The sequence below is a fragment of the Lytechinus variegatus genome, chromosome 2 (assembly GCF_018143015.1).
Source record: "Lytechinus variegatus isolate NC3 chromosome 2, Lvar_3.0, whole genome shotgun sequence".
Classification (NCBI taxonomy): domain Eukaryota; kingdom Metazoa; phylum Echinodermata; class Echinoidea; order Temnopleuroida; family Toxopneustidae; genus Lytechinus; species Lytechinus variegatus.
In genome coordinates this window covers 11876279-11886923 of record NC_054741.1, presented here as the reverse complement: position 1 = coordinate 11886923, position 10645 = coordinate 11876279, and the positions used below count along the sequence as shown (strand labels likewise).

Here is a 10645-nt window from a genome sequence, read left to right as displayed (position 1 = left end):
GATATTATATCTATATATTACTCTGAGATCTTGCCTTTGAAATGCCATTTAAAAAAATTGTTCATGCTTGAGCGAACACGGGACGTTTTTTATCGGAATTCAAAAAGAGGCTTGTGCCAAAATGGCAGAAATGAGAAATTTGATGATTAGACTTTTGGCTAATCAGCAGACTTTCTATTAATCTTTTTCCTTATCTTTGCCATAATTTTCGAGTAATGCTGTCAAATTTCATTTACAAATTCATTTATTTACCTGAATTTTTTTGTTTTTCATTCAAGCTTTTACCTTTGTATTTTCCTTCATAAGTAAGAAAAGAAGACTTTTTGTCAACCCAAGTAGGAAGATTTGCATTATTAATTGGAAGTAATTATTCAAATCCTTTTATTATGTGAAACAAATTATGTTATGGTACCTATAAAAAGACCTGAATCCTATTTTCAAGGAGTTATTGAATCCTTTTACCAAGTTTAATTATCTGCTTGACAGGACAAACAGGAAAGGATTCATGTTTTTCAATGGCAATGGTGTATTAAGTCAAATTTGAAGGAGCAAGATATGGCAGATCGGGTAAAATGTATTAAAAAGTTGTGAAGCGAACAAGCAAAAAATTTCACTATTTCATTAAAATGTCAAATTTTGTGATCTTGACATAATATTTAGAAAATGGTATTACATTTCACTTTCTATGTTTTCTGTTATTTTTCTTTCCACCTTTTTTTTTCTTGGTCAAGATTTTTTTTTTATTGGGGGGGGGGGGAGCACATCGAGTCCCCAGCCATCAGTATGCCACTGTTCAAAGGCACCATAACCTTTGTAGCACACAATGAAAGGATTTGATAAAAAAACATGCTCTCCCATACTTCGGTTTAAAAATAAAATTGTTCTTGCCTAAATAAGCAATATTCAAACCTGAAAGATAACATTAAAAAGGAACAACAACAGAAATATTCAAGCAAATAAATAGATTTGGAAATGAATTTTGACCGCATAATTCGAAAATCATGGCAAAGTAAATGACAAGGTTAAGAGGAAGTCTACTAATTAGCAAGAAGTCCATATATCATTTGCGGGATCATTTGATGTCATTTTGGCGCAAACCTCCTTTTTAACCCCAGACAAAAACATTCCGTGAACTATTTTTAAAAATAAGATTTGAAGAATAAGACCCAAGAGCATCTATTGACACCAAAATATAGAGATCATAATTTGAAATACAAATTTTATAGACTTTTTCAAATCTGTCCCGGTTTTTTTTTTTGATACGCACTGTATATCTGTATGTCAGTCATGACCAAGAATCTCAAGTACTCACAAATGAATTTGGTCTGATACCATTTTGCACAGTAACCATTTGGTCCACCAATCAATTTGTCCTTGTAGTGGTCTAACTGCAATTGGTCTTTTTTCATTTTCTCTAAGCTAATTTCCTCAAATAACCAAATGATCCAATTACTCTTGGTTTATTTACCATGTGGTATGGATGACACCGTTTTAAATATTTTACTATTTGGATTAAAAAAAAATGTTTTTCATCCTTTTCTTCTGAGTGGAGGGAGGGGAGGGGGGGGGGGGGCGGGGTTGGAGCAAAAAACATAGACATTGTTTTTTTTTCTTCTTCTTCTTTTTTTGGGGGGGTAAAAATATTAGTGGCAAAATGTACCAACTTTTCTTACCCCACACTCATTCATGATTTACTGCTGTCATCCATATCAATTCATTTAATGTGTCTCCCTTTTTATCGAGCATAAATCTTTAAGTTTATCTTTAACTAGTTTGTTTCACACACACACTCTCTTTTTAACACTTCTTTCCTTTATTCCAGATCAAGTTTCATACCTTGTTCTTCCCGTTCTCATATCTTTTATTTCAATTCTCTTATTTCCTTTACTTCATTTACTTTTACTTTCATTACTCTCACATTCCACATATATTCCTCCACACATTCACATCAATTTCATTCACTCTCTCTTTCTCAATCCTAATTTCCAATTCCACTGTTTATCCCCTTTCTCTATCAATCACGTTTCCTTCCAATCCTTCAAGTTTTATTTTCCTTATTTGTTTACCTAATTTTCCAATCTTTATCATTCACTCTTTTTAATCAACGCCTATTTTTTTAAACAGATGCCACTGGATTGACAAGGCCCTGCGTCTCTCTCTCTCTCTTTTTTGTGGGGGGGGGCTATCACTTTTTTGTGACAACAAAAGACAACATCTCATGATTTCCTGTATAGCGCCATGTTAAAGATGGACTTTCCAATTAGATAGTATATACATGATTTGTTTACTCACTGTCCCAAACTCCAAAGGGTTCAATTTAAAATCTGGTCTAAAGTTGTGGTATCATTATGTGAAGCCAATCCCCAAAGTACAGGTTCAATTTGTCAACTAATATGATACTCAAATTATTCATAAATGTCTGGAGATCAATATCTTAAATAGTTTTGAACCCCAATAAAGCAAGAGGAAGACATAAAATGTTAACAAAAATTTTGACATTTTGGTTTCCCATAATTTTATAACAGAGCTAAACCATGGCACATTAAGTTGAACTGGACTTCAGAATAAGGGCCATGGCTTTTTGAGATACAAGGTTCAGCTGCCCGGGCAGTAATAAATGGAATACAAGAAGAAGGAGACCATGTGTTAAGTGAATCTTAAATAAATATATTTGAACATGAATTGTAACAAGGCATAACAAGAGAAACATGCAACTTTAAGTCAATATCAGCATGGACTCATAACATGCCATTCCATACTTAAAATTTAAATGAAAGATATATTTACACTGTATTAATATATTATATACAAGTGAGGTATCTACCTCAACATGAAAATTTCAGTTAAAACAACCACTAAAATAAAAGAAAAAAAATTGAAAATGAAAAAAAAATCTTAAATCCATTAAATTTGACATACAAGTTGTGTCTCACACACAATTATATATGAATCAGTGTTCATTACTAAGAATAAATGCCTAACCCACAATTTGGCAATGCAGCATAAATGAATACACCACAAACATTTTCAACATCTTGAACATAAAACTGTATCAAAGCAAATACAAGTCATACGGTAATATAAGGTCAACGCATTTCCTTGTCAATCAAAAATTTAATTACGACAAAAATTTTCAAAAACAAAATCTTATACTTCAGTCTGTAAAATACTGTTAACTTGATTCCAATGCCATGTGCAATATTGCTTTCCTTCGTGATTTTTTAAAAAGGTTTCAGAACAAGTAAAATGTGTTCAATTAACAGTTCCACTAACTTTTGATCATTACACACTTTACAATTCGTCCATGCCCCAATAATAGAAGAACATGTATTGCATATTTGGTATTAATGTAAATAGATTTTTTATTCAATTAAGGTTCAGAATAACTATTTGAACACAAATGTCAGATTTGTTATCAAAAGTTCAGAGCAATCACCAAATTGGCCTCAGTCATAGTCCATTGTACAATTGCTATGATGTCATTCTACTATAGAGTGAATTTGCTTTTAATTTTATGAGGATTAACAATCTGATTCTACCTAATGATATTTAGAAATTCGAAAAGTAGTATAGAACATGTTTTAATTTTCACATTAAATGTTAGAACACTTTTTCTCTCCAAATTGAGTTATAAACCAGTCATAAGGTTTCCATTGGTTATTACATGAATCCAAGACATACATCTATTTGCTGAAGCACATTCTCCTTGGCACATAATTATAAATCAGAAATTCTTGACTGAATTCATTTACTTCTTTTGCTATTTGCCTAGGACCCCGATATCTAAAGCCTTTCTGAGTCAAATTGCACAAAAACATTTTCCCATTTCAAAAGTTCCCATTCATTGTAATATCAAGAAGATAATTTCATAAAACAAGTTTCTCCTCTAAAGTGAGAAGGCGCACCATGAGTTTGCGTGAAGCACAAAATGTCTTCCAGCGACATTGTAATGTTCTTGTACATTGTCCAAAACAAATCTGATTTGGTATTGCAAGTCTTTTGTATGTTCAAGGTTCTCCGCTAATTCTTGGTTGCCATACCCTTTTGAATAGGCAAATAGAGTTTGAATTCAGCAGGCAATTCGTCTTCTGAGTACAGTCTATCAGAGAAGTATACTCTTCGGATACGACAGTTGGCATGGATCTGGGGAGACAACAAATGTACCAGGCAATTAGTTAACTAGGTATCTTACTGAAGAAAAAAATAAAGTCATTTAAATAGCCTGCACACATTAACTATAAGTATGATAATTAGAGATGCCTCTTTAAGAGACATTTTTTAAATGAATATTCCTCCAATCCTGAATAAGAGTCATTAAAGTTAAGCTAATCAATACGATATCTAATTCAGCAATATAATGAAAAATATCAAATTAGTAGGCATACTGAAAATGTTTGAATAATTTTAATTATCATTTCTGTAGTCTAATGGTACATCCAGGATTTTTCCTTCAAATAATGATAATTTCAAAGAATAACAATTGTTTTCTATCCTAAAAGGTGAAAATTGGAAAGTTCTGTGTACACCTAAATTGGTCCAAAATGACAAGATGTGACTTAACAAAGGTGTTGATTTTAAATTATAAGTCAAGTGACAGTTCATTCTTATGTTTATTTCGTATTACGAATGATAATCCAGTTAAGGCTATTACTTACATTTACTCTAATGGTCTCAATGTAGTTCGTTCCATATGCTCTCCTTGTGAAATCTGACAAGTTGAACTGTTTGATATAAACAAAATGAAAAATATGGATTATAAAGTGCTTGAAAGTACACCCTATGTCAACATGCTCTGTTGTTCAGAAATAAAATATCTTACTATGTTAAACATCTGCAACCAATGTCTCCATCAATGTTATAAAAAATAATAATAAAATGTTATAGTGCTTACTACTTTATTGGCATGCATACACACAATTCATGCCTTTCTCCACTCCCTGGGGAGCATTCCAATAAGAGTTCCAAAACTCATTTAACAACTGGGTGGAGAGTGGCAAAATGTGGATTGATGCCTTGTCAAAGAGCAATACATGTAGGCTGGATGGGATTCAAACACACACGACCCTCTGATTACAAGGTGAGAGTGTGAACAACTACACCACAAAAATGATAATGATCAAAAGACAACCTAGTCATGATTTCCATGTAATTACCACAGTAGCAAAGTTGCCTTCAATGTGTAAGGCCCTTTTGCCCCAGCTCCCCCCACAGAAGAATTGGAGTACAGGTACAGGTTTCAGAAGGAATTCTACAAAGAGCCAAAGAGCTAATTCAGCAAAGAATATGTAATCAAAGACAATTCTGATCATTTGTCAATTTCAAAGATACTGCACAATAGTAGTCTAAAAACATTAAAACACACCAAGAAAGTACATAACACAATCAAATTCAGTCATTGAAATGTCAAAACATTGTCTTGTCTTTCCGTTAATGCCCACAATCATTATATTGATTATTATGGCATATGAACGTCAAGATTGACTTGACTTACCGGGACCGGCAGGTGCAATACACCGGGTGAACACCCTACTCTTTGACGAATAGTGTATTGGTTTTAACGTGCATATAGGTTATGACTCTCCTATACACGGGACCAACATTTGCGTCCTTTCCGATGGACGGAGTGTTTTCCAACTGCATTCACACCTGCACTGAATACAGTGGTGAGGCACGATAACACACAACGCTATAGCATCAGATTTTTTGTTAGACGCGTTTCGGCATGAGCGGGACTCGAACCCCTCACGTTGAGATCTACGATCTTATCCGAAACATGCGCTCTTACAGACTGAGCTACGCTGCCTCCCTAAGGGAGGATAATTCACTTCATAACAAGGAGGTTCCACTTTAATACATCTTTGTTATGACTAGTAGAATGAGCCTAAGGCTTCTCTACCCATTCCCCTAAGCAAGAAGTACCAATCACATACATGTATTTCATTCCAGAAATCAAAGAAACTCCAATGAAAGTTAAGCTTTTGGAAAAATAATTTACTGAAAAAGAAAATTAAAATTTGTCAATTATTTTTAGAGGATAGCATCCCCCAAGCCCAAACCAGTGTAAAAAAAAGACAAACACTGGCTCTCTTGTTCAGAAAACAACCCCCTCTAAAACCAAAGTTCTTCCATGAAATACAAAGTGAGAGATAAATAACTACCTGAATTTGATTCCAGCCGTCATCTAGTCTCATGGGCATTGTGCAGATGAAAGGCTTGACACGTGTCGTACTCTGGTAGTTGCTCGCCCTGAAACGTCTCCTGACATTCTTATCGTCTAGCACCTGAACCTCAAATGTGAAGTACTTCTTGAGATTCTTGATGATCATGACTAAAAATGGGAGCTTGATACCAAGGGTCTTTTTTGCATCAGATGGACATTCAATCAAAGTTGTGCTGTGGGCAAATGAGAGATTTTGTAATATGGAGTTACCAGGTAAGCATTTTCAACCAACAGAGAATTGCACAAAAACATCTAGGGGTCTCCATTTAATGCTTTAAATATCTCTCTTATAATGATTTGTACTACCAATTCCTGAAGACCAAAAACATAAAAAATTGTATCAACCACTAGAAAGATAGAACAGTAGATTTAACATAGATGACAATGATGATGATAATAATGACAATAACAATCACTCACTTGATAATAGTCACAAAAAAAAATTAAGATAACATCTTTAATATTATAGCAACTACGGCAGAATCTTCAACAACAAAGTCTTATAAATGATTGTAAGGATAATGATGATGTCAATGATGATAATGATAATAATATATAATAATGATAATAATAATAACAATGACAGATTGTAAGTCATAATGTGCAGAGAGAGGATACAAAGAAATAAAAATGAACTGTAAAATATAGATTAGAAACATGTGAAGCAAGTTGATTATGAATTGGGTCTAGATCTAAACAGAGAAATAACACTGGAAACAATTCCTACAAGTCAAAATTGAAAATAAAAGTAGATTAATCCTGACATTTCAATATTGAAAATAGAACAAAAAAAAAACTTACCTGACATTTGTTCCTACAATTTCCAGTACAAGTGACTGGATGTCATTGTCTGTGATTCTTTTGATATGGCCATTCCTCACCTAAAAAAATGAATAAAATAAAAATAAAGTCACACACACAAAAAAAAAAAATTTGCTCTAAATTTGTGAGAAGCGTACAGTAGCTGCTGGGTAGTAGACAAGTTTAACTTTCTGATTTCAACTTTCTTATCTTCAATTCTATTTTCATGTGGTTCTCATCTTCCTGTTCCTTACTCCACTTAAGGTCTGATTCCGACTCAAGGAAAACAAGAGAATACGAACCAAGACCAAGTCCTGTTAAAAAAAAAAAAAATCTGCATAGGATAGGCATGTACCTTTAGTTTAGGCCTACTAACTAACTAGTACTTGTCTAATTTGTTATTAATAATAGAGTCTATCCACACATTAGTCCAGACACACTGAAAAGCAGTACCGTAGATTATTTCTAACAGTAACAAGATAAATCAGCTGCATGTCTTAATCTCTAAAAGTTAAAATCTTTTGAGTCTGCCCATTTTGGCAAGCTTCTGAAGAGACCATGGTTCTGACAGAATCCACCCCGCTACCCCGGGCGTTGTTATGCACAGAAAATATGGTCTGCAAAATCATTTGCTGCTGAATAAAAACACCTTACAATTTTTAATTTGGAACATCCAAACTCACCTTTTTATCCCATATCTGCAACGGTTTACTGCCTATGCTGTATAATATGGACAAAAATCCACTCTGGAATGTATTTTTGAACATTTTGGCGAGTTGAAGTAATCAATGAGTTTGAAAATTTAGAGAACGATCTAACGTAACCGTGCTTCGTGGCGTCTTGTTGCTAACTGACAGCACTATTTTGTGTTTTGCGAGAATACACACATCACACACGTGTGTTTCGCACTAGTGACTTATCACAATAGACCCGTGGTCGCTTAGTTACGTAGTGAATGGCAACGCCAAGCGGCAATCTCGTCATCATCAATCGATGAGGTTATTTCGGGGGTATTAAAATTTTCATTCATTGCTCACCATCCCCGGCCTCGTCAAAACGGGCGGCGCCTGTGTGTGTACGTGTGTGCATGGGGGGGGGGGGGGTTGAAGCCGGAGGGGATGCCCCAACAACGTCCCCAAACGAAAAAAAAAGGGGGAAGGGGGAGGGGAGGGGGAGACCGAAGGGAGAGAAAAGAGAAGAGGGGGTAGTTGGGGTTTTTTTTTTCATTCTTTTTTCTCCAAAGAAGAATAAAAAAAAAAGACAAGACGTATTTTCGCTTTATACATATATTTTCCTGGTTCCCGAGGTCTGCTTGGTAGAATTGATTTTATATTGCCATTCCCGCAGCTTTCCTGTTGTTTCCCCAATTCCTTATAGGCCCTACCCTATGGCCCTACCCCGTTTTCCACCCCGGCCATGGCTATAGTTTTGAATTCCCTATCAATAAAACAACTTGTGACATCATAAATGGATGTTTCCATCTGAGGAAAAATAATGCCCCCTGTATCCGCACTCTGTGTGTTTCGCTGGGTAATATCCTTCCAGCTTAAAAAAAACACAAATACGGGATCTGGTGATGTCACTATACAGATACCTTATTTTACACTCGTAGACGGCTTAGTCCATAGCAGAGCCAGAGATTTCATATTAGCTAAATTGAAACTTTTGGAATTTATGCAAAGGCTCCCTACTTTAAACAACAAACACAATGCCAGCTGAAACAGGAGTTATTATATGCAAAAATGCAAAAACATGCACAAAATAAAATCATTACTTGGGGGAATTTCTTTATTCATAAATTGCCAAAATCCATAACGAGTTTCATCTTCTTTTATTTCTAATCTATGGTATATTCTCCATCAAACACTGAACGCACTCGAACTATATTATCACAAATTTTAGAAGAAACTTGATCGAACATTATTAATAGACTATAAATGTTTCAGCCCCCCCCCCCCTTTGAGTAGAAATTTTGTGTTTTGTCGTTATCTTTTATCACGTGGCTCTAATACGCTATACACATGGTTCTATGATGTTTCCTTTCTTTCTTTCCCCTTTTTCTTTTTTGCACGGGGCGCTCGGCGCCCCTTGGCCACTCCCTCCGGGAGCTTACGTGGATGTAAGGTTGTATTTTGGTGCCCTGCCCCCTGAATCCGCCTTTGCATCTTGTAGCTTTATTTTCATAAACAAGAAAAGGTATCCCATAAGGCCTAACTAATGCAGTTAATGAAACAATATGAGGACATGAATATTATATTATCTTGACTATTCATTGGTATAATATTGTTACAGGACACTTAAATCTAAATGACATTTCAAATATGAATTTCGTTCAAAGTTTTTAATGTTGCATTATCTCTAGATATAAATCTAATTAAAAGATTATTAAAAAAATCTGCAATGTTTTTCAAATTTGCATCATTTTGCTATTTTTTAGACTTTTTTTTATTGTGGCCTGTGATGGCTTATTATGGTACCCCGTTTATTCTTTATTAACTCCTTCTCCTCTCACCACTGTCCACTAATCAGTGAACTTTTTATTTCGTTCCTTTTCGTCTGAAACTTTTGTTACTGATAAGTTACCCTTATTTTCCTCTGTATTATGTGCACATTATTTTAAAGAGATATAATGCTTTATGGTCATAATATTATAAATACACCCTTGTACGTATAGCCCTTGAGGTGATGATTACACACCACCTGAAATACGTTTCTTTACACCACGCTGTCTTAAAATTACTGAAAATTTGCTTGCTTGCTTCACTCGCTGCATATTAATATTACCTCAGTAAAATCATCATAAAACCGTCATCATTAAACAAAATCGTGATAGTCATTTAACTGTCATCACCCATTAAAGTGATAAAGTGATAGATTGCCATTTCGTCTACTGCCATTTTGTCCACTCACCACATGGTCTAGTGTCATTTCGTCTACTATCAGTTGGTCCACTATCCACATCGTCCAATTGCCATTTCGTCCAACTACCATTTTGTCCAATAGCCACTTCGTCTTATGTCCATTTTTTAAAGCAGGTATTTCTGCATTCATTCATAAATCAAAATTACAAATTTATAGCAATGATATAAAATCAAACATACATAATGATCAAGTTACAAAGGTGACAATTGTATAGTAGTTAAGTAGATATACACATCATTCATGTAAACAATAACAAATAAATTTAAATGCAGAGGCCAGCTATCGTCTATTATCACTTGGTCTGATTGTATTTTGGGGCCAATTGGTCCAATAGCCACTTGTCCATTTTCATTACGTCTATTGCCATTTACAATAGCCAACTGGTCTGAAAGGCAAATGGTCTAATGCTTAGTCTACTTTCATTTAGTCTAAGTTCCATTTGGTCTAACTGCTGTTGGTCCACTGTCACTTAGTCTAAACCCATTTCGTCTAACAATCATTTGGTCTAATTGCCATTTGGTTTAATCACCAACACCTCTACAAAAATGGTGACCGCGCTTTTTCTTCGATTGCCCCTTCCCTTTGGAATGAGCTACCATCTTACATTCATAATGCAAAGTATGTGAATCAATTCAAAACCGTACTCAAAACCTACCTGTTTAGTAAATAATTCAGTTATGGGTCGGTCAAGTGGAGGTGCAC

The 10645-nt window shown here is 34.7% G+C and overlaps 1 protein-coding gene across 1 annotated transcript; it reads right to left on the bottom strand.

Moving 5' to 3' along the window:
* Nucleotides 1-3517: 3517 nt before the first annotated feature.
* Nucleotides 3518-7888, bottom strand: LOC121407327 (cilia- and flagella-associated protein 20-like). Its single transcript, XM_041598364.1, has 5 exons — nucleotides 7705-7888; nucleotides 7022-7101; nucleotides 6159-6393; nucleotides 4656-4721; nucleotides 3518-4143 (listed from the first exon to the last, which is right to left on the bottom strand). The coding sequence occupies exons 1-5, from the start codon at nucleotides 7786-7788 to the stop codon at nucleotides 4021-4023; spliced, it is 588 nt and encodes a 195-aa protein (XP_041454298.1). The 5' UTR covers nucleotides 7789-7888; the 3' UTR covers nucleotides 3518-4020.
* Nucleotides 7889-10645: the final 2757 nt, after the last annotated feature.